This window comes from Rissa tridactyla, chromosome Z (genome assembly GCF_028500815.1).
Source record: "Rissa tridactyla isolate bRisTri1 chromosome Z, bRisTri1.patW.cur.20221130, whole genome shotgun sequence".
Classification (NCBI taxonomy): domain Eukaryota; kingdom Metazoa; phylum Chordata; class Aves; order Charadriiformes; family Laridae; genus Rissa; species Rissa tridactyla.
Genome location: NC_071497.1, coordinates 34089288 through 34113469, shown reverse-complemented (window position 1 = coordinate 34113469; position 24182 = coordinate 34089288). Strand labels below are relative to the sequence as shown.

Below are 24182 nucleotides of genomic sequence, written 5' to 3'. Positions count from 1 at the left end.
ATTGCCCCATAGTGATAGAGGATTACATCCTGCTTACTATATTGAGACACAGATAAATGATCACCAGGTACAACCGTAGCTCTAGTTTTCCTTTTACTTGCAGTATTTTTGTAATGCAAAACAAGATACTGAAGGTTGAAAGCACTGAAGGTAGCAGAAGTAATAGAAGAAGAAGAAAATCCCCAGCAAAACATATCTCCAAACACTTTAAAAAAAAAAAAGAGAGACAGAGAGAGAGGAGCAGGGAAGGATCGTTCTACTGCTACAAGAATGCAACTGAGTGTTCTAGTATGGTTGGACAAATGAACCTGAAAACTAACTTTTCTCTGAAATAAAAGAGTACAAGTCATCAGTCTTTGGAAGTCTGGAGGGAAATCTAAAAACCAGACATCTCAGAAGAGGAGGAGGAAAGGGAGGAGGGTTGGTACTGACCAGAAGAGGACTGCCTAAAATAACATTGGCATTACGAGGCAAAACAGAACAAATTTAGGAGATGCCATGATTCAGGTTGCTTGGATAACTGTAACTGGAATGGTAATGGGTAATGGTAACGCTGTCTTCTTGCAATGGCATGTTACAGAGCGAAGCCTTGGTTAGCGCACAGCGTGGATCCTGCTCATGCAGATGCCAGCTACTGGGTGTTGCACAAATGGCTCCATGCTTTAGAGCAGCAACCTATTCAAATTCTCGAAGCGAGCGCAGAACTGTTATCTCCGTGAACGTTTCTTGGATTTACATGGAATCATAACTTTTTTGAGCAGTTCAAAGGTTTACTATGGTCAGTTTTCATGCTTTATCCCTACCCACAGATTTCTTTCTGATATCCTAACAGATACAGGCTTAGATATGACAAATTTGGCTCTTTTTCAGTTTTCTACTCTGCGGGCTATGATTGCATACGTTGTCAATCATGTGGGGTCGTATGGAGCAGGGTATGAATTCAATTGACCCCATCAGCTTTGGAGTCAGAAGTGTTTCAGTGCAGCAGAAATGCTCTTCCATAGTCATGCAACCTGATTTATTGGGGCAAATATTGTTCTGACTTGCCATATGCCATCTGATGTCAGGTGCATTAAATGGAACAAGAGACAGGACAGAACTGGCTCCTCACCATCAGGAAGAGATGCAATTAAGGCAAACGAGATCTAGCCCTTCCCTGGTTGATCATAAGCCTAATTAGCAGAACAGTCCAATTAGGAATGTATTTGTATGCCATGATATTACTTTTTTTTTTTAAAAAGCATGGGCATTCCCATTTTGGGTGGCATATATTGCATTGATAATAGGTCTAAAGTATGCTACAGGTTTTGGAAGCTGGAGCTGTTCCTCCGTTACAGGTTATTCCATCTGCCATATAAAAAGAAACACAGAATTAGAGTCATAAATGTCCTTCTCGGTCATTACAAGAGTTTTTTAGCACTTTTAAGTTACCCAGTTATCAATAGGTCATAGTACCCATATCTAGAGCTGTCTGCTGTGCAAAGTTATTGTACATGTGAGGTTGCTTGGAGAGGGTGTTTTAGAGTTTTAGAGTTGAGGAACATCCACCCCATGGGCTGTTGGTATTTGCGTCCAGTTTGGAACAAAAGGATACTTCAGGTGCAGCCTCTGTGGAGTGGAGGCACCAAGTTCTGATGGATGTTTGCTCAGGCACTTGGGAGAGGCCGGGAGAGGCCAGGAGAGCCTTCTGAGAGTCAAACAAATCCTCAGGCTATGAAACAAGTCCTCACCCAATGCCCAGTGCAGCTGATGGGATTTCAGTGCTACCAAGGCAGAGCCCACAGAGGAACAAAAATGGATTTGAGCAAAATAAATTGCTAATAGGTGCTACTACTGCTGCTTGCTTCCAGGTAGTACCTACTCTGGGATAGAAATGGGATTAAATGTAATTCCACAAGTGTTCTCACTAGGAGTGTGTTAGCTTTTCTTAACTCCTTCTGCTTTGTGGCCTGTGGGACAGCGCATGGGCCACAGCCCCTGTGTACAAAGGGATGTCTCCCTGCCCTTTTGCAGGGACAGACCTATACTGCAAAGGACTGTCCCCAGCTGCACGGGCGCTCGTGCTGAATGTAGTCTCACTAGTTTCTCAAGCATTAGCTCCTGGGCATTTGAGCAGGTGGCCTTTTTCGACAGCCTGTCACTGTGTCAGGTTGTGAAGTCAAGGTGTCTTCAACCTTGCCAGTGGAGCAAGACTGAGGGAACTTATTCTGGGCATCTGACTCTCTGTCATGTCAGCAAAGCCTGGTGCAGACCTGGGAGAGTATCGGATAAGTATGTCTTGGGGCTAGGAATGAAAAGCTAAATATTGTTTCTGACCTTTCATTGCAGCCATCTTCTCTTCCTCTTTTTTCTTTTCCTCCTCCAGAGCTTTCATTTTTGCATCGTACTCATCAGCACGGGTCTTCCACTCGTTTCTGTTGTTCAGCAGGCCATCAAGCATAGGCTGAATTTCCTCGTGGAAACGGGAAAATTCCTAACCAAAACACACCCGTCAGCACAACACAGTGCAGAGGCAGTGTTTGTTCATCACAGCCCCCACATGGACCCTGACACTTCACCTCCCAGGCTGGTGCATGCAGGGAAAGCATTAACAGCACAAAGAAGGACTATGCTGCAATGCCCCAGAGAGGGGCAGCTGTTGTCACCTCTACCTGTCCCTCTCCCCATGACTGGCATTACTGCACTGGGACTCACTTCCCTGGGATTTGAACCCCTGTTGAGAAGGATGGGATGCGCAAGGGTGCACTCTGCTTACCTTATAGACAAACGTGCACACAAAGTCGATGAAACCCACTTGAAGCTTTGGAAGCTCAGCAGCTTTCCTCCGGTCCATCATGGGCTGTGAGAGGACACAAGTTCACCACAATTTAGGAGAACACTTCATTGAAAAACACACCTCTATTTTCTCCCCAAAACTGCCTTGTTGTGTCAGCCTGGCAGTTCTGCCATGCCATCCATAAAAGCTGTACATCACAGCCCTCTCCCTCTGCTGCAGAGGAGTCAAATGGGCTCGTTTCTTTTGCCATTGTAACAAAAATTTTAGACAGGTCTTTCAGTGTCTATGGATGGGGAGGAGGACAGAGAGCTTTTCCTTTGCACCTTCAACCTGGTACCTGAAATAAGGTTCATGTTATAAAGTGCTGAAGAGGTTTTCAATTTTCTAAAACATAACATGAAAGTATATTCTTACAAGGCCTTGCTGGTTACTGTATCATTCCTGGTGCCTCTGTGGGTAGAGGGAGTGTATGAAAGCCTACTTAAAGAAAGCCCAAGCCACACAGGTGGAGGCCGCATCAAGGAATGTCTCTTGGCTCTTTCAATGCCAAGTTCAAGTATTTTTTATTATAGCAGAAAAAAATACGTTAAGAAATGCTGTGTTAGTACCCACTTTTCCAACAGACTTTGGCAGGCACAGTTATTTCAGGAAGACTCACAGTGCTCTGAGAGCAGCATTGCATGTAGTAAGTCTCTGCTGAGACTTGCAGTCTGAACTGAACTGTCTGTCTCCAGCATTGTACTTACAATAGGCTGTTGCTGAAGGACCTGTATTTCTAAGTCTCCTTGCTCCCAGAACTCAGCTGCTACCAGGAGAGCTACCTGCATTGCCAAGGAGGGAGAAAGAAAAGTTAGCACTGATTTCGGCTTTATAACTTGATGCGCTTCAGTTCTCAAACATGAAGCAAATCTCACTTCTAGTCCCTCCTTTGCTTCATGTCCAACCCCAGCCCCAGCATTTCTCCGGGGAAGGGCAGCAGTGGCAACAGGATTGCACCCCTGTAGTGACAGCTCAAAAACCTTATTGCACTGGAGCTCATTATTCCACAGCTCATCTATTAAGAAATGTTTCCAACATGTCCCCCTCAAGGATTTGCCCCTTGGTCACAGTTGTGCCTGGCTATTACAATTTTCTCAGTTGTCCTTTCTCCATGCCGAACAGGAAGGTGTGTTTGATTTCTTTTATCCTCTTTTAAATTTTGTACTGCTCAAGTACAGATCATGAAAGAATTCCTAAAGGATATCAAACAACTGAGCAAACAGCAGGTATGCTGTAAAAAAAACAACCCGTATGTTACATGCAAAAAAACTCACTATAACCCAAGAAGCTAAATACCTGGGTTTTTTTTTCTTTTATTTTTTGGTAACCATGAATTTTCTACAGAATTCACAACTATAATCTAAAAGATTGGTTTATCCATCAAAACCATAGTTATTCTAAAGTTGTTTTGGTAGGAGAATTTGATTCATCTGTCCTGGTTTCAGTTGGGGTAGAGCTAATTTTCTTCCTAGTAGCTGCTGTGTTTTGGAATTATAGAATCATGGAATGTGTTGGGTTGGAAGGGACCTTTAAAGGTCATCTAGTCCAACCCCCATGATGCTGATAACACATATTGTTTTAGATGTTGCTAAGTAATGTTTACACCAAGTCAAGGTCTGACTCATCATTCCATAGAAGGTGAGAGGGAGCATAGACAGGACAAGCTGTCCAAAGGAATATTCCATACCATAGACGCCATGCTCAGTATATTAACTAGTATATAAATGGGGGTTGGCCAGGGGGCAGGGATCTGCAATTGCTGCCCAGGACAGGCTGGGCAGCTGATCATTGGGTGGTGAGACTGACTTGTGTTGTATCACTTTATTTTGTATATTCTTTTACCATTATTATTATTGCTATTTTTCTCTTCCATTTCTGTTCCATTAAACTGTCTTTATCTCAATCCATTAAGTGTTTTTTTTCCTCCTTTTTCTCCCTCTACTCCCTACCCTATTGGGGGGTAGAGAGTGAGCAGCTGCATGGTACTTGGTGCCAGCTGGTGTTAAACCACGACAGCAACTTAAGAAATTGCATTACTTTAAAGTATAAGCTAGAGAAATCTAACAATATATCAAGCACCTGACCTTACTCTGGACTTCCCAAGGCTTTGTGATTGCTGACAAATCACAGGCAGTCATCATCATGGCCCTAAAAACAGGAAAGAAATTAGTTTCTTCTCTACAACCTGCACCCTACCTCTTCCAGGCTCAGGATGCTCATGCCCCAGTACTGTGTCAGGTGTCCCCCAATCCCTGCTGAAGTGACAGATAAAGAAAGACGGGTTGCTGTAACAGCCTTGGCTCTGACTGGGACATTCATCAAGGATTGCGCTCTTGGTTAAAATGGATTTATGCTAAGGAACTGCTTGCTTCTGGCACTAGGAGATTTGCTGCTTTAGTCATTACTGGGCTGCACTTCTTGACTTTGGAGTAGCATCTTTGGCTCCCTCGTGGAGGTGTAACAGTGCAGAATGCAACGAGACTGCTGGTGCACTTCATCGCTCGTGCAAAGCGTTCTGCAAAGTGTCTGTCCAGTGACAACAGCAGCATTGTGCAACTCAGATCGGTAGCCACTGGGAAGAACAACTGATGGACTGGATTCCTGTAGATCTGCCATTGCAGCCTGCTGCTGCTTGTGGCCTACAGGGTGGTCTGGTAAGAGTTTATGGCCAGAAGGGAGCCTGCATCTTGTTAGGAATAACACCAGAATAACACTCCAAAAACAGTCACTTAGCTGGATGAAAAATCACTTTAAGCTTTTTTCCCCTGCTTTTTCCCTGCTTCTATTGAGCGGACAGTAATGTATCCCATGTTGATGATTTTGCACAAAGTGCAGCTCAAGGCATATTCTGGGAGCTCTCACCGGGTGACCACATCACTAACCTTTCCAGAGCTGATTACTCACATGACAACCTCTTTTTTTGTTGACTCCAGGGACAGGTATTCAGTCCAGGCAGTCACGTTATCGTAGGTCTTCGACTCGTCAACGATCTTTTGAAACATTGTTCTCTTTCTTTGAGGGGGGGAAAAAAAGAAAAAGCTCCAAAACAAGCAAACAAAAGTGTTAAAAACAGATGGCTGATCCTTCTCTTGATAATCCTTCCAGAAGGGTTTCCAGTAATTACTGTCCTGGCATTTAGGTCCTCAAGGAAGCCTTCAACAAAACCAAGCATCATCGCCCGCCTCTCTTCAGTAGAGGAAACTATTGTAAATGACTTAAAAATAAGTATAGTGCTGAGACATGAGCAAAAACTTGAAAGTATGAGCTACTGCAAGTTATCTCAACTGAGAAATGCTTCCAGCTTTGTTGTCAGCAAAAGAAGTCTTTTTCCCTGAATGTTAAGCAAGCTTCAGAAACCTACAGCTGGCTGGAGTATTTGTAAATATATCTGGCTTTAGATACTTAGTCTGACCTTGTTAACCTTATTTATATACCTAAATATATGTAGGATTTCTGGGAATACACAACACACCCATGTTCTGAGCAGCATGAAATGTGGAAAAATCTGCTGCTTCAATGCTAGTGGAGAAGACATTTAGGCCAGATCCACAAAGCGACTTGCATACATGTTCTGTCTATATCATTTTGCCTGGGTTAATCTCAGTCAAGCTGTAGCTTGCAGACCATGGACCAAGGAGGGCAAAGACTGGCTTGTTGCCACCTGCTAAGGAAGTAGTGGTGTCTGCTCCTATATAGCCACCCTACCTCCAGAGTCAGAGGACTGGGTATTGCACCTTCCCTCATATTCCCCTTTTGTGAACTGTTTATAGTTCACAGAATCACAGAATGGTAGGGGTTGGAAGAGGCCTTGGGAGACCATCTAGTCCAACCCCCCTTCCAAAGCAGGTTCACCTAGAGCGGGATGGACAGGAATGCATCCAGGCAGGTTTTGAGTATCTCACATAATCATTCTTCAGCGCAAAACACAGAAGCAGTCTCTGGTCTCGGCACTGTATTTTGAAAGCACATTTTGAAAGCTCATTAGGTTCATATTAATATGCTAATTAACATGTTGTTGAATTCCAGCTTGATGTCTAAGGAAGTCAGTGCATGCTGCTCCAAGGTATTTGTCATTTTTGGCCTTTGGGTGTGAAACAGATTGTGAACTGGATATTCACCTACAATGGACCACTTATTATTTGGGTTGTGCTGCTCTCCCAGAGAAGTTAATGTAGCCCTGGCCAGGACATTCACCATTTATGACTATTTTTAGTGCTGAAGTGCTAGGTAAAAAAATGCCATCACATCAGGCATCTCTTTCTGTTAAGGGATCATATAGCACTGCCTTATTGGAAATAGAGGGTTAAAAAGTCATGTATGGGATCTAATGAGTAAAAGTTCAAAATTTTTTTGAATGATTTGAGTTGTCCCCACCAGCTCTGATGTCAGTATTGAAGGCAGCCTCCCAGAGGCAGTGTCTGGGAAAAGGACTGCCACACAGAGTGGCGTAGTGGCTCTCAGAGCAAAGCATCACGTTTTGCCTTTGTAAAGCACCAGCTGCTTTCTGCCCTTCACACACAGTGGACATGAGCGACTTACTTGAAGTAGAGTGCCAGGTCTGTCGCTATAATGGCAATGTCCATCAGGTGAATCATGTGCTCGTGCTGTCTGCGGTTGAGGTTCTGGCATATATTCAGCGACTGGAAGGCAAAGGAAAGGGAGCTGCAAAATGCAGGCACTGTGTTGTTGTGAGTTGCTGGCCATGTCACTTTCTCAAAAGTGCTTGCCTTTTTTTTTTTTTTAAATAGCTTCAGCTTGCTGCCCTAAGGTGCAAGGGTTGTGAGCCCCATTCACCATATGTTGGTGCCTAGTCTCCCTTTTTGTTCACTGAACAGGGGCAACGCCCCGAAGCTTGTTGCACAGCGTGTGCCCAAACCACGTCCCCTGGCCCCACTGTGAATTTGCCTGAAATGAGAAGTGAGCTGGGGGAGCGTGTCAGCCTCCGCCCTGTCAGGGGGGCTACAGAAGGACAATCCTGTATTTGACACATTCCTATGAGGATAACGATATGGCTTCTGAAGAAACCAAGTCATGCATTTAGGAAGCCTATGTGTTTTGGTCCCGGGTGAACACAGAGTACTTGGGGAATGAGGCAGCCGCAGTTCCTCAGATACCCAAAGCAGAGAAAGGCCTTGTGCTGACAGCTCTGTTGTTGTGGAAAAAGCAACAAGTTCCCTCAAAGTAAATTGTTCATGTCCTTACATTACAGTTCATTACCAACCTCTTCAGAAAGCAAGAATTTTCCAAATTCCAAGTGATGTCTCTCTAAAATTGAGGATCCATGAAGCTTAGCTAACGGATTTTGAGATCTGGTTGCATAAAAGAAAAAGATGTTAGTGCAGCACTTAAGAATAAAAAGAAGTGTCCCATTTTATATTTAACTTTGTCACACACAAGTTCAACTCATTTTAAAAGGCTTAAGAGTAGTATTTTTAATAGCTAATGAGTTCCGTCCAGTAAAAGACTTTTGTGACACTGCTTATAACCATTTGGACACTGTATAAAACAGTCTTCAACTACAAATTTCACCCAAAATGCTGTTTAGGACTGGGCAGTTACTACTTAGCATAGTAAGCTTGTTTAATTCCTGAATAACTACATGTTGATATCCATCAACAGGAACTGTAAAATCAGCAGTACTTGGACACTTTCCTAGCTGAAAAGTAAGACCCTCTTGCATCCAAAACACCAGCCAGCTTCACTTACATTCTTGCGAAGCTCCAGAAAACAGTGAGACAGTACAGCCAGCGCGCATTGCAGAAGAGCTACTTTAAGTGAGCAGCAGGGGCTTGACTGGCCCATGAAATCATGCAACTGTCTTTCTGTAGCTATAAACTACCTACTGAGAGCAGCACCCTCATAGGTGCTTTGTTTCTGCAGATGGTGAGGGCAGTGCCATGCATGGAGCTTTTTCCATAGATACCTTCCAGCAAAAAGTAGGCTGCTTATGTTCAGGATGCTCCTGGTGGCATCCTGAGTCTCCTATGATACTCAAACTACTAAATGCCTGTGCTACCTGTAATGGTAACATAGAGTCTTGCTCTAACCAAAGGAGGTTTGCTAGTAGGTAGAGAAAGCCCCACAGAGCACCACAAAAATTTCAGTGTCCCCACTGGTCAAAGCATAAGCCCAAGCGCCGTAGCAAGCTGAAAAGCAAGGTTAATTGCAACAGAGGGTTGTTACCCGTGTGTATAAAACAGAGGCATACTGGAGCTGGTGTGATCACAGCCTGATCCCACTCCCTGCGAGAGTGACAGTAAGTGGCCTGAAGTGGTAGGAAAGTGCTTACTTCATTTGGTAAAGGTTGTTGGTTCCCCTGTGGTCAATATCATGGCACAGAGCAGCAGTTACCATTGCAAGGGCTTCGAGGTCTGTGTAGTAACGCTTCAGTTTGCCAGTCTGGAGGGTGAGAATTTGCATGTTGTCTGTTAGTATCTCTTACAGGAAAAGGCACTGAGCTGTGACTGCTCTGTGCTGGGGATCTCCTCACTGAAACAGCCCAGGAGAACCGAAAATACTTGTGAAGCTAAACGCAATACACAGTACACTTAGGTTAAAATGGTGAAGAAGCTGTAAATGAAATGTTTCAGGCTTGTGTAGGCATGTGTGTCATGCATATGTGCTTGATGCCCACCTGCAACGTTGGCTACCCACTGCTATAGCATCCTTGTGCGCTAGAGACACTCGGCTCCTCATAAGCACCCCTCCAGTCACTGGCCACACAGCACTTTGCAACAGGGCTCTGCATCTTTCTGGGCAATGGGGGCAATGGGGTCTCCAAGCTGAATCATCCAAAGGATTGTCTGGGGGTGGTAGGCATAATTCTGCTGCTGTGTGGGCCATACCATCAGCCCTGGGGCCTGGTGCTGGTCCATACCAGGTGTGGAGCAGCAGTCTGACACCTTTAGTTCTGGCTGGGACACATGTTGCCCTGAGTCCCTGTGAGAAATGTTACTTTCCACGTTCACACTGGCAATAGACTTAGACCTGTGCCTGTCCTGCCCGGACGTCGAAAACGTGAGGTTGTCTCCATCCCAGCCAGATAATTTCAGCCTGGCTTTTACTGTCAGGAACTATTGGAGGAAGGGAAGTCTTGTAGTCTCTCTCCCCTGCCCTGCAGAAGGATTTAACCTGGAGGCTATTCAACAACATACGCATCTGTACCTATGAGAATTAAAGCACTCCATTCGTGGCTTTAAGTGTAATGCAAGGATTGTCACTTAAGGCAAGTTAGCAGGACCTGTGCTAGGAGTAACAGACTCTTATCCTACACCAGGATTCAAAGGGAGCCCTGCAGATCTCCAGGGTGCAACAGAAGACCTCCTGTAAATAAAACCATGACACCGAATTAACTGGAGTGGTGTTACCTTACCATCAGGAGCGTGAACATGGTCTGTGCAACATTGAAGCCATGACGCCAGTTGTGATAAGTTATCTTACGGTAACCTTTGCTGACGGAGTACACAAACCTTACCAGAACCTGCAAATTAGGGAAGAGGATGTTAGTTTGTGTGACGAAGCTGCTGCCTGTTGCTCTTGCAATAAAGGCCATGTACCAAAGTCATGAATGAGGTTCTGATCAGCTTTACAGAGGTGGCCCCAGAAAGGAATCAGAAGCTGTAATATCATCAGGCGTCCTTGATGGTGGTATTATAGAAAAGCCTAGTGGAGAGCTAAAGGAGACACTAAAATATAGCTCTCTGCTTTCCAATATCTTTCTCTTTTTTGTTTGTTTGTTTGTTTGTTTTTGTTTTTTAAAGAAAAATAAAATCACAGAAATGCCTGGGTGCGAAACAAGAAACAGCAATGTGTAGAGGAAAAGAGATTTCATCCTGCTGTTTGTGAATTTATTGAATTTCTGTGTTTCTCTGTGTTGTCACCTGTAAGATTTATCCCTCCCACGTCTTGTGATTTACTAACGCTGATATCTCTCTTCAAGAGATACGGCTCCATGGATACAGAGATGGGTGGTGTTTATATCACTTAAAATATTACAATATTACAAAATATTGCAAACGGTTTTTTCCCTCTGCATTCTACTTCTCCATGTGTACTGCTTCTTGTAGCTATATAGGTTTTCTCATTAGAGAGCAAATTAATTATGGATAAGTATTCATTTTTTACAATCCCAACTGCTCAGAGCGGCAGCAAAGAATGACTGCTTTTCACACCTGTGTTAGGGGTTAGGTGTTCCAGAGTATATATTTTGAATACTTTTTGACATTGACGTGCTGTAAGTAAGAAGCACAGAAGTAAATCCCATTCCGAGCCCTTCGCTTCCCTCCTGCTTCACCGCCCGTGTTTCCAGGGTGAAAACCCTTCCTGCAGTTACGCCCGGATCCCGCTAGATGGAAATACACCTCACATGATGTGCGGAGAAACCCCTTGGTGAGCCGCAGAGCGGCTGAAACGCGGGTTTCACAAGTCCTTCAGGGGGCTTGGGCTACGGCAAAAGCCGTGAATGCACATCAGGGGCTGTGGGGGCCCTTGTTCCCACGGGGTCACACCACTCCTGTCGCCAGCAGTCGGGAAGTTGGAACAAACTGCACCAAATGAAGGCACGACCATGTTTGAAAGGTGGGAAAAGGGGCAGAGGGACCTGCTGGTGTGGGTTTCAGCATATGTTGGCCGAAAGTCGTAGGGTACATGCTAGCAAACAAAACGTGCGCACAGGCATGTAGAGACTGGGCTGAGAGGGGGTTCCCTGCCCTCAACGGGGTGAGGGGCCTGGGGGCACATGCTCCTCTCCCTGCGACACCCCGTGAGCACAGACCTCCATGTCCCCACTCAGTAAGCTGCGCAGGCCACGCACGGGGACCCCAGCCACACGTCAAGTCTGCTGGCCACCCGAGATGGGAGCCCCCAAGTGTTGCCAGCCCCTACCTCCTGTGGGATCTGGAACTTTTTCACCACGCCGAGCTCGTAGTACATCTGAATGCCGCACTTCACCAGTTCTAGCTCGGTGCAGTCAAAATCGGAGAACCTGAACTCATAGATTTCAAACTTTGTGGGCCCTGGGAGTTCTTCTTTCTGTAAGAGAGGTGGGACGTTTTGTTGCTGTGTTACTTATGCCATCCCTAGAAACACCTGGAATGGCTTTTGCTTAACAAAAATTTAACAGTCTGATGCTGCTGGGATCTTTTCCTTGTAGAATATAACCCATAAATAGACTGAAATGCAGCTTTTCATGGTAATCTCGTTAGCAGGGGAAAGGGGAGGGTATGTTTGGTCAAGCGCAAGAAATATTGCTTGTTTCCTGTTAAGCGCTTTTCTTGTTGAGTTGATACAGTTTGGAGACTCCAAACTTGACAGCTCTTAAAGGGGAAGACTTATAGCCCTCCATATTGACTCCAGAGAACAAAATGTGTGACAAGTCAAGGTGACTGATGTGTGTTCCAGATGGACTTTGAACCCTTTGAGAAGAAGTGGCAGAGAGCAGGTACTCCCTGGGAGCGGGGGAAGGCATTCGCTGTCACCTGATAACAACCTCAGACTCCCACAGCAGAGGAGGGCAGGGTGTGCTTGGCCTTCACCCTTCACCAGGTGCCCTGTCGATGTGTACTGGTGTGCCCGCACTGGGAACCTCGTCCACCCAGGCAATATTTGCTTGCCAGGTCTGTCCATTCCAGTGGTTTATTGCTCTTACCAGGATGCTTGCCAGCTCCTCTTCCTCACACTCACTTGGCTCCTTTCCCAGCTTTTCTCGTGTTGGCTGTAAAGAGCATGGACATGTTAAACTGACAATCGAACACCACTGGACTTTGCACAGTGCAGCTTTAGGGCAATCCAGGCCAGCTCTAACATGAAAACTGTGTTTTCTTCCTGGATCTTAGTTGTATTTCTGGTCTTTCAACCCATTCTCCCTGGTAAAAATATTCTCCCTCTCATTGATTTTGATTCATGTTTCCCCCACTTGCAAATGCCCCTCTAGAACCAGTGTCCCAGCTGGGCCCTCTGACTCCACATCCTCTGCTCTAGGGAGGTTTTAGGGAATAAATCAGCTCCTCTTCCACCCCTACAGCCCTGCCCTGAGTAGCACCTGCATGAGTCTACCTCTGGGGCTGTCTGTTTCTGAGGAAATTAGAAAGGACACTGCATGGCAGCGTGTGGAGGTGGAGGGCAGACTACAGGGTCAAAAAAAAGACTTGTTCTGCCACTGTGCAGTAGATCTGCACTGTGCAGCCCCAGATGCTGCCCCCACACTGAGGTGTCTGGAAGCATTTCTGTGGGATGAGAGACCTGTGTCTGTGCTGTTAGTCATGGGCCAGGCCAGTACATTTGGGGGTGTGCTGCATGTTGTGAGGCATTACCAGAATTTCCTGGATTTCATCTTTGTCACATTTCACGTGGTAGAGCACCATATCCTGAGCAATGTCCTTCCGGTTCTCCAGCTTGTTCATCTTATCATACGTGTCTGTGTTGAGTACAGACCAGCCCAGAAACTGTGTCAAGGACTTGGTGAGGGGAAAAGAAGGAAATGGTGAAATAACTAAACCAACTATTCCTCAAAGACACAGAAGTATAACACTGCATGATATGTTTTTAGAGAAACACAAGCTCTGCTTTGGCCACAAGTCTAGCAATGAGCAACAGGGTGTTTGCTCCAAATCACTACTTGCTTCTCAGCAGAGCAGCTGCCCAGCTGTTGAATCAGCCTAGGCCTCCAGAGCATCCATGCTGTGGAGGTTTGAGGACCCTCTCTCCAGTTCAGCATAAGGAAAGTTATTTCTGTGTTGTGGCAAGTGTTCCTTGCCTGTGGAAAGGCTGGTGTCACAACGGTGACAGGAGGTCAGGAACCCTCGTATCAAGGGACAACAAGGTGGTCTAATCACCTTTCACATGTGTTTACTCACACCCTGTGTTTGCTCTCAACTTGTGTGCTGTCCAGTGGACAACTCAAACTGATTTTTTTTTCCCCGCGGTCTTTTTGTTTGATAAGAAAAGTCTATTTCAGCAAACGTTCTGATTGAGGACAGGTGCCAAGAGCTGAGTGCCTATATTGAATTGAAACTAGCATAGAGGCATTTCTAAGCAGCAAGTTCTTTAATTACAGCTGCTGTTGGTAGATTCAATAGATCTTAGCTACACAGGCGGTTTCCATGTAATTTCTTGAGGGAGCTGCCCAGCCAGGGTGAGCCATCTGTCTTGTACATGAACATAGTCAGAATGGTCACGTTAGTACTTCGTAGCTGCTCATGGCTAGGTGTCCAATCCAAGAATGCCAAAAAAAAATGATGTGAACACAGCTGGGTTTCCAAGACTGAAAAGGCCCAATAGTTCATATAATTCCTTTCAAAGCTTTCAAGCTGATGCATAACACTTCTACAAGCAACAAAGAAACTTACTTAGCTACAAAACACTAGGGGATGCTTTGCAGGTGTACAGTGAGCAGTTGTGACCTCTCTTAATCATATGAACTACTTCCAGCCACAGCAAGAAACCATACCTCCATGAGGGTCTCGTCCTGTTCGTCAAATGGTTTCCCATCTTTTCTGTTATAGAATGTGACAACACCAACAATTTCTTCCTTTTTGTTGACTATTGGCATGGACAGAACATTTTTGATAGTCCATCCTGACTCATCTAGAGGACCTTCCTTGAAGCAATAGCAAGCAGAAAGACACCATGTACTTAATGTGTTTTCTAAATACACCAGCACTCCCATTTTACAGCAAGACTACAGGCTAAAGAAATATTTATATGCCTAATATTGACACTAAATTACATTTCTGCAAACTAAGTAGAATCCTTGATGGGACTGGAAGTTTTCACGGTACCTGAAATTTAAACATCTCATCTGCAGCAGCATTCATAATGTTGCAAATCTAGGGGATCACACAAAAGAAAAAGTTTTACAATACAGGCAATAAGAATTTTAAATACCAAAACAAAAAAACTGAATTGGTGAAACAGCAGCATTAATATGACTTCATCTCAGAAAGCCTTGATGACGCCTAAGTTAAGTACTTACAAATCCACTTTCAGCCACATAGGTTGGCAGTCCAGTAACTAGTGCCCAGTGATCTGGGGTAGGATTTCTGGATGAAAGAAAAATGCATAAAGGAAATTAAGGATATGTGTTGGTTGAAGAATGATCATGGGGCTGAAAAGTATCCAGCTGGTTGCACAATCCACGTTTATATGTTTCAACTTAAATTACTAAACAGTCCTGTTACTTTCAAGGGACCCATGTGTGCAAGCAACAGTTTTTTACAGAAGTGAATACTTTTCCTTCAAGGATTCAATACAGAATAATTCATGAAATATCATCGTCAGCAGAGACTTAAGAAAAAGTCATTCCTGGGAGTGGGGACTGTGTTTCAGACCGTAGGCACAGAAAGGTAAAAGAAAATTCCTGGATAAGAATGTCTGCCCAGCCTGAAGTTTTGGACACTGCTGTACCTAAGCAATGGGGGCCCTTCTTGTAGCACTTGCACTGATGCAAAGCTGTGTGACTAGAACTGGGTGAAACTCCTCTTATGCCACATTTGTCCAAGGTGCTCAAGGCTCCTCTGAAAATTCCAGTGGCAAGAAGAGAGGGTGGTTTTCAGAAAGAGGGAGTCTCAGTGTGGTGTCGAGAGAGGACGAAAGGCCAGAAGTAGCCTTCAGATGGGGTCAGTGACTGAAGGATAAGAGAGAAGCAAGGGAGCAGGAGGGACTGTGAGAGGTCTGGAGGGTAGCAGGGGGGTGAGAGGAAGGACTGGGACAGCAGGTGTCTCAACACAAGGACAACTGGGATGAGCTCACCCGCTGACACAAGGAAGGCACCAAGGAGGAGCGATGCCTCAGCCTGGCAAGAAGAGTGGCAAAACTGCAGGCAGTCGAGGCAGTTCACTTCTGCATCTAAAAAGAATCACTGGTTGCAGTGGCTTTTGGAGCCTGACTTGCAAGCCAGGATGCCAATGTCCTGGAGGAAATCTTTGCCCTGCAGAAATGTGAGTGGAAGGACCAACTTGTATTCTGGCTCTCTTTCTCAGTCTTCTACCAGTCCTTTGCTTATCTCCTCATGAATATCTTTAAATCATGGGGAACCTTGGTTTTAGCTACACTCCCTGCCAGTACCTACATACAGAAAGTGGGCACTTACGGGATGACTTTAATGTCTTCTTTTCCATGTAATATATAATCAATGACCTTGTAAAAGACTATTTCCTATGAATAAAAAGAAGGATGGTGTTAAAATTAATGGTGAGGCAATCCATCCAGACAAGAGAGAGTTTAAGAAGTCTGTTTCTCACGTACCCTGCCATCTGGGGTGCGAGGTCCTGAGTAGGGGGGAACTTCTCCCAGCAGGACTGGCCACAGGTCAAAGAATTCCTGGTTTTAAAATGAAAGAAGTATTTTTAGAGTAAAAAAATACATTCTGCCTTGGACCTCAAAGTAACCACTGCTCTAACGTGCTGGTTTTGGTACTGTGTAAACAAGGCATGAAATAACAAGACTAGTTCAATACTAGATGGCAGAACGGTGTATCTAAATCGGGAAGTGTCAGTTGCATTATATGGCTGTATATGGTCATATACTGCCTATACACAGGATGCTGCTTCATTCAGCGGACAGGCTGTACTCACAGAGCATATGTCTCTGGCAATATTTTATGTGTTCATTATGTGACCATAGGGCTCATCTACTTGCTAGCTTGCTAAAGCGAAAGATTTTTTTTCTTTTGTTTTTCTTAGGCTACATTATAATGCTGGTTAAACTGTCTTTAGCACATAATGATCTTTTAATACATCTCTTCACAAAACAGCATGCTATAAAGGCTCTGGCAACACAGTGGAGATCAAAGTTCATGGTAGCCTCAGTCAGGCCGACCATGGAATAAAGCAGGGCTCCTATGACAAGGATGCTGTATAACCCCCACACAAAGCTTGCCACAGGTGCAAACAATCAGACCAACTCAGAGCTGCAGAAGTAACTTAGCTCCTGTCAGCTTATTTTCATGAAGCCAAATTTCACCTAAAATCCCGCACAACGTACACATGGATGAGCCCTTGAAAAAGGTGTCTGCTTTGTTGCTAGGGGTTTCCACAGGTATCTCACTATGCTTTTGATATCCATACGCTGTGAGGATGTGCCTATGTCGCAGGCTTTGACAAGGATTGCCACGGTCAGGCACTTTTGCCTTTTCCTTTTTCTTCCCAGACTCTGGCTCTTTTGTCAGTCCCATTCCAGTGATAAGCTCTTCCTTCTCCCTCCCTTTTCTTTATCCCAGGCTCTTCATTTGCACAGTAGAACAAAAACTGGCAACTAAAGCAGGAATAATGACTCAAAGCTAGCTTGCACTTCAGCTGCCCCAGTAAAACTTGCCTCCACGCATCACCCCTCACTGGATAGCAGCAATGCAGAAAGATGTACAGCACACGCGCGAACACTCACCTTCTGCTTCGTCATGTCCAGGAGACCTACTGAGTACCGGTCGCAGTTCAGGTATGCTCTCACTGTGTAAAAAGCCTTGTGGAACTGCCTCTCAATGTCTGTCAGTTCCTCGAAAACCTTATTAGCTGACCACAACAGCACCTGCAGGATAAAATCCAAATGTGAACATAGCCTCTCCTTGAGTGGTGGGCTTCCCAAATGTGCTTGGAGTAACAAGGAGAGGACTGAGTTTTTATACTACAGTTCCTGAAAGGTGCAATAGCGACCTATACCGCAAAATGTAAAAGCATTGCTTATTCACACTGGGAATTACTAGGGAAAGATGCTCTCTGAGGAAGAGTCATCATAGAATGCAATGTAAAAGTCCAGTCTTACAAATATAGCACAAAAAAGTAGTAGTGCCAGGTACCCATAAGTAAAATCTTGCATCCAAAAACAGTTAACACCAAATATGTTGCAAATTGTGAAGGCTGGAGTTGGAAATATACGAATTAACATTTTCCTCAAAGCCTTTGCACAGCTGCTTTGCGTGCACATCAGCCTATGATTATTTTTGCCATCCTGTGCCCTGCAGATGTATCCTTAAGAAAGCTGCTGCTATTGGGCTGTTTCATTTGTAAAAAGAGGGGTTATGCAGTGAATTAGGTAAGTATTTCTGGTGGCACAAGGAGAGGCTTTGTGGGTCTAATGGAGAACTTAATTTTCTCTGAAATGGTAAGGAAGCCATCTAAACAATTGTCCAGCTTAGCTAGTGCGTGTGTGCCTGTACCTGAGTGTGTGTGCTTTGCTTTCTGAGCCTGGGAGACATGAGGAGCAGTGCTTCAGAAGCACTGAGAGCTGCTACCTGAAGCTGACTGGACCTGTACTTTGAACAAGAAGTACTGTCACATGGCCACAACCAGCAAGGTGTGTCTCACCTCTTCAATGGGCATTCGTAGGTATTTTTGACAATTCTGAGCTGCATCAGTCTCTCTTTCTAATCCATAAACTGGGACAACTCTGCCACTCCTATAAAGTCTGAGGTGTTCAATGTCACTGGCCTCTGAGCATCCCTCAGATAGGACAGTGGTGTTGTCATACAAACCATTAGAGGAAAATGAGCAATGGTTTCTTTTTGGCATTTTACAGCATGCAATAAGTAATGCTGAAAGCCACAAGCCCAGTGAGGAGGACTGAAGAAACACCTGAAGAATGGACAATCCATGGAATGATATAAAGAAGTTGGGCAAAACGTGCTATGTGGTCTTCTAATAAGACTCTTACACAGTATCTGAGCACAAGTGGACTGATCTGTCTTTGCACAAGCCATTTTACTTACAGTATCCCACAGTCTTTGCAGTTGGGATTTGCAATATTAAAATCCTAGACCACTTTTGAGAATGTCATTTGCTCACTCTGTACTTTGGTACTTTTAAGTCTAACACAGTGAACAACATTAACTCTCGCACAGACTGTTAGATCTAGATGGCCAGAGGTCTGACATTTGAACTATTGGTAGAACTAGTAGTGTGTCCTGCATCTCATTCTTGCTTTCCTCCCTTTCTGTGGGACCTGCTGATGCAGCAGTGATACATGAACAGAGAACCCCTGGGTGCAGCCCCAGACCAGGCCATCCTGTGGGACAAATTAGGCCTCCCACCTCCTGGGTCTCCACTTTGTCTTCTAGCCCATTCCTTACCTCCCCCAGTCCTACTGCTAAGACCTCAACAGGAATAAACCCTTGCCAGTTCTACTTTAGTTGAATTACTCAGCATTGCTAGATGGCTGTATCACCTAGATGATAGATGTATCATCATCGTTCATATTTTTGATTAGTGAAAAAATTAGGTGAAGCACATGAGATAATGAATTAGTAAGTATAAGTGCTGTCCCAAAGCTTCTAAAATAAACTTTCATTCTGCATGCATTTTTGCTGAAACAGGCATTTATCCCCCAGGGGAACCCCCACTGGAGATAAAGAGCATGGCTGCCATGAAGCATAGATGCAATTGCATGTCCTCTTCAAAGACAACCAGTTGTCTGCTGCAGAAAGTGATTGCATGGATTCACATAAATCCAAATAAATTTGAGAGTCCTTTCATAACCCAAGTCATGGAAAAGAATAGTGGTTGAATTGTTTCGATTCAGAGCACCCTAAAACCCTCACCTATGTCCATTTCTATTGACAGAGGCCAATGCAACAGGCATATAAGAATCATTTTACTGGCACTAAGAAGAAATTCTGCAGCGTTTTTTAATAAGCAGATAAGGAAAAAATACCACTTTCTTAATAGTTTTGGGAAATCTCTTGGTGTACCTGGCTAAAGTGGTTAAATGCCCCGGGAGGGTTTCATAGCCTGAGTTCAACAAAACATCTGGAGCTCAGTCCTGCTGAAGCAGTTTTGCCAACAGCTGCAGGAAGAGAGACTAATGAAGGACTCTAGGGAAGAAGCAGTGTCTGAAAGCAGATGAGGGCACCTTTTTATTTCCACTCCTCAGGCACAAATCTCTGAAGTAGATCAGCCACACCTTTGAAATCAGAAGAATGCACTCATTTGATTTTGAGATACAGACCAATCTGCATTTTCAGTCTTACCTGGCCTCTTCGAGTCTCACAATTGTGAAGATAACTCAAGTGATAAATTTTCAAGTTCAAGGAGGCAAAATTCAGGTACTTCAGAAAAAGCTGAAAAGGCAAACAGTGAGATTGAGATGAATGCAGTAGCAGCCTCGTGTATACTGGGTTTCATAACACCCCTTTAGCAACGTCATGGTAATTCCCCTGGACAAATGCTTTGTTTTGCACTGGCGTGAGATGAGGCTTATCCCACTGTAACTTCCCTGAAAGGTTTCTGAGATAAGTATCTTCATAATAAGCCTCTTCTCCCCTGTAGGGAAATTTGCACTGGTTGAGCTTCACTAAAGCAGATCCCTAATGTAGAAGAGTCTGTGTTACATGGCAGAAGCAACAACTGCTTGATAGAAACTGAACTACTGACCACTTACTGTTTCATCAGAGCTGGTGAAGTGTGGGCCGTTCAGCTTATTAATAGCCGAAATGACAGCAACTAAATCTTTGCCATTCAAGATGGGTGTCGCAAGGATGCTTTTTGTGGTGTAGTCGGTGAGCTCATCAACAAATGGACTGAACTGGGCACACTGTTCAATAGAGAATTTACAAATTAAGCATTTTCCACAACGTTTGCAGTATTAGAACAAAATTAAAGCATGGCCTCTCAAAGTAAGCTGTCTGAAGAAAGTTTTGCTTAAAAAACTATTAAGGAAGAGAAAGGAATTAGCAGAAAATTTGACAATATACAAGTGATATCAAGAGAAATGGCTGTGTTTTCTGACTGCAACATGTGCACTTTTTCACGTTTTGCAAAGATCTTGCAAATCAAAAGCTTTAACATGTCAAACGCTGTCAGAACAAGGAGGCTGTCCACTGGTAATTCTCAGGTCATTGACATCCTTCACAGTTCCTCCACCTTCTTGTTAACACTGTGAAGTGGGTACAGCCAGTTACCATGCAGCACTGTGCAGCCACAGTTTATAAACCAGTGCTGTCTGGTACAGTCACTGGGAAGTTCACTTATCCTCATTTTTCTTCTGCTTTTGCCTGGGACCTTAAGCTGCTGTCAGCTTGTAGTCTCCATGAAGCCATTTACGCCCCATTTCTCTCAAAAACATTCTGCTAGGCATTCTCTCCCTGTTGCTCAGCCTTTGTGCATAGGATGGTAGATGATAGGGAAAGTATCCCAATGGCAGATGCAGCTGGCACCAGCGGTGTGTGGTTCCTGGCACTTTCCCCCTGCCCCTGAGAATGACCCCCCTGCTTCTGCCCCAGGAGCTTTTTGGCAGCAGTTGCAATGTGCAGATAGTACCGCTATGGACGGGGCTGCCCAGGGAGTTCCCCGTGAGGGAATCACCATTCAAATCACTGGGAGAGTGCTAGGTCATGCTGTAGGGCCAGCACAAAGGGAACTCGTCCAGTTCTTCCTTATGTGAATGTCACTGTCCCCCCACCCCAAAAGAAAACAAAGCAGAGAAAGGGTAGTGAGAGAAAGGCTGATGGTCCATAAGGGCCTTATTAACACGATCGTCACCTGCCAATAGGGAGCGCAGGGATGGTCTTGTTGACCCAAGATCTTTTCCCTGCTCAGCTGAATAACGAGTCAACTACAGGTTCTTCTCCTTGGCTTAGAAAAAGCCCCTTAGCTCTGATCATATTCAGAAGGCTGCACTAGAAAGAATAATCACTAGAACCACTCCCCAACGGACCTTCTCTCCACACCTCCCCCAGTGCTGGCCTTCCCTGCCAATTGGGGTAGACCAAGCATCCTGTCTCTGGGTCTCCTTCAGAGGAATTGCCTATGGCAATGCCTGAAAGCACCACTGTTGGAGTGCAGCACTTGGCTCACAGCACCGAGATCCTTCCATATTGCAGAAATGTCTGAAGCCAGAGAGTTTTTAAAAAAACACATTATGATGCTTCCTCCTGCCCTGCTCAAGCCCCCTCCTCCCCCCGAAAAAAAAAAAAGAAAAAAAAAGTCATTGCAAAACCAAATCAATGTCTCAGCATGATCTGTGGAGGGCAAGGAAGTTTTTCCTGAAGCATTTGGATATGTTTATATTGAACAACAAATGGATGGATACACAGATGGTCTCTTTGTAACTAGCAAACAATAGATGAAGTAATCCCAAATGCCATATTTAGGTCACATGGATTTTAGTTTTATATCTATGATTAGAACAAGCGGATTGTTACTGCTGCCATTCTGGTTCACATGATTCAACCCAGGAGTATGGGGGGTAAATATTGTCATGAAGACATAAAAATAAAACATTAAAATTCCTTAGATGCCTCCTGGCATTGCAGTGTGCAGTGTTAGCTGAAAGAGGTTTTTCGGTCAAAGTTTGTCTCTTGCTGCTTCTGATGAAGACGACCTGCATACAGGTGCAGTTAACTCACCTGCTCTGAGGTACGCTCCCTCTGGTTGATAAAAATGCCTCAAAGTGCCCTTGGCCCAAGCTTCATCAGACAGCAAACATTTTCAAATGTCATTTGTGGTGGAAAACACTTTCTGGACTCACTGTAAAGGATTTCTCTCTCTTTGCCAATTACTCATGAAATATAAATGGGTGTGGAAAATTCCATGTGCGTTCAGTGCAGATCTGACTGTACCTCACTGTCTCTTCTCTGCTGAACTGTACGTGATTTTTATATATTTTTTTTTAAATTAGACAGGCAAGATGGGACAGTGCACTTGTTTGCAGGCATTAACGCCTAGTGTAATTAATATGCTTAGCTTCACCTCATTCCATAAATTAAATTGGAAGCAACTTACAGACTTGCTACTGGTTCTTTCTTTGTCCAACACACAGCTATTATTAAACTGCAAAAGGTTTGACCAAGCACCACGTTGCGCTGCTACCTCGACCCGTTTGGACTAGTAAGCACGCGAGCCTTTCTTCTACCGAGTGAATGAATAAATGGCAAACCTACCTGACTGACATCCTTGATGTTCATGGTTTTCTTGGTCTGTGCAACGTAGCCCACAATGCCTAGGTCCAACGGATAGACAATCTCGCAGTCTGGAGAGACCAGGCATTCCTCCAGGGTGCTTCCCTCTTGGATGTTGAAAAGCCTTGTTGCCAGTTCAGGCGTGCCATTTCTCTGCCTGTACATGAAAAGACTACAGCGGTCAGCGTGAATAAGGGACCTGATTCTTCTCAAGGTCTTGAAAACAACTTTCTCCATGTTGATGCTTTCTTGCATGTCTTGGATCAACTCAAAAAGGATTTCAGTCTCATTGCTATCCCAGGACTCTGTTCTTAGTTTCTTCTCAAAATACTGCTTGGCAAAAGTGGGGTTGCCATCAAGAAACTTCTCCACGTCGTCTTCACTAATGCTCATCGTGAATGCCCTGGGTCTTGTGGTAGGTAGTAGTCCAAAAATGCGGTCTATGCAAACAGCACTCTTATTTCTGATGCGGTTCCTAAATTTTTGTAAGAGAAGATGTTGCTTCTAGAATGATCAAGGGTGAGGTAACACTGCAAAGAGAGCTTGTCATCAGGAAGAGGTATTCCTTTATACTGCCGAAGGTGAGTCAGTGGGAGGACAGATCTTCTCAACCAAACAGATTAGATGACCTCTACAAGAGCTTTGGGACAACTTTCTTCTTCTTAATCTAAATGCAAACAAAAATGAAGTATCTACAATATCTGAAAACACTCTCCTTTCTCTTGATGGGCAGGACACTGAAACAATTATATTGAGGCAGCAGCAACAGGGAAGAACTGCACCTCCTAATATTGAAATAAGCTCTTTAAAGTCTAATTAAATATATACTGCTTGGGCCTAATCCTTGGCTAACAAGGTGAGCATCTTATTATTTCTGCTCTCCCAGCTCTCTGCAGTAGTAGGAAGTGCATCGTTCACAAAAAAACACAGTGGTCATAACAAAAATAGTGAGGCTACCTCTACTACTGCATGGTCCTTTATCTGCTGCTGTAAGGGCTGTTCTCAAATGGAAGCACCAATCCTGAATGTTTTAGTCAGGGATTTGAACTGAATTTGCAAGGTTTCTGGCCTTTTCTTCTTGGCACTAAGAAACAGGAGATGAAAATGTTCCTCTTAGTGGCATCCCTTTAGGAAGGAATCTGTAGAGCTTCAGGTTGGGTTGGCTGGGTTGAAACATCCTGATGAATCATGGGAAGCCCTGCAGAGAGAAAAAAAAACCCCACAAACAAACAAATAAGCAAAAAAACCAAAAAAACCTATCCAGGAAGGCAGAAAAATTTCCCTCCTCATGATCAGTGGAGAAAGAGTGGGAATTATGGCTGTGAGGGACAGAAGTTTTTTCACACCAATGAAGTCAGGATGCTGTACAAACAGCAGGTGAGGGTCAGGGCCATGCTGGGAGGGAAAATGGCACATAGGCCACTAGTCTTCAGGGGAATTAAACAACGCACAATGGTTTTCATCAGTGAGGAATAGGGGTAAGTC

General features: G+C 44.4%; 1 protein-coding gene across 1 annotated transcript; it reads right to left on the bottom strand.

Annotated features, from left to right (window-relative positions):
• Window positions 1-908: 908 nt before the first annotated feature.
• Window positions 909-23885, bottom strand: PDE6B (phosphodiesterase 6B). Its single transcript, XM_054185384.1, has 23 exons — window positions 23655-23885; window positions 22680-23364; window positions 20180-20332; window positions 19770-19859; window positions 17195-17335; window positions 16058-16132; window positions 15903-15967; window positions 14787-14853; window positions 14593-14640; window positions 14262-14411; window positions 13126-13269; window positions 12462-12527; window positions 11699-11845; window positions 10188-10295; window positions 9105-9214; window positions 8037-8124; window positions 7355-7455; window positions 5720-5827; window positions 4900-4963; window positions 3523-3597; window positions 2756-2839; window positions 2317-2473; window positions 909-1347 (listed from the first exon to the last, which is right to left on the bottom strand). Exons 2-23 carry the CDS (start codon window positions 23088-23090, stop codon window positions 1289-1291), a joined length of 2511 nt encoding a protein of 836 aa, XP_054041359.1. The 5' UTR covers window positions 23091-23364; window positions 23655-23885; the 3' UTR covers window positions 909-1288.
• Between the last annotated feature and the right edge of the window lie 297 nt (window positions 23886-24182).

Excerpts from the sequence above, each read along its gene's own strand:
- PDE6B (XM_054185384.1), bottom strand. The coding sequence starts at position 23,090 with ATGAGCATTAGTGAAGACGACGTGGAGAAGTTTCTTGATGGCAACCCC. Across the intron at positions 15,968-16,057 it reads CTCGCACCCCAGATGGCAGG|GAAATAGTCTTTTACAAGGT; the intron begins GTACGTGAGAAA and ends TTTTATTCATAG. Across the intron at positions 14,641-14,786 it reads ATGTGGCTGAAAGTGGATTT|ATTTGCAACATTATGAATGC; the intron begins GTAAGTACTTAA and ends GTGATCCCCTAG.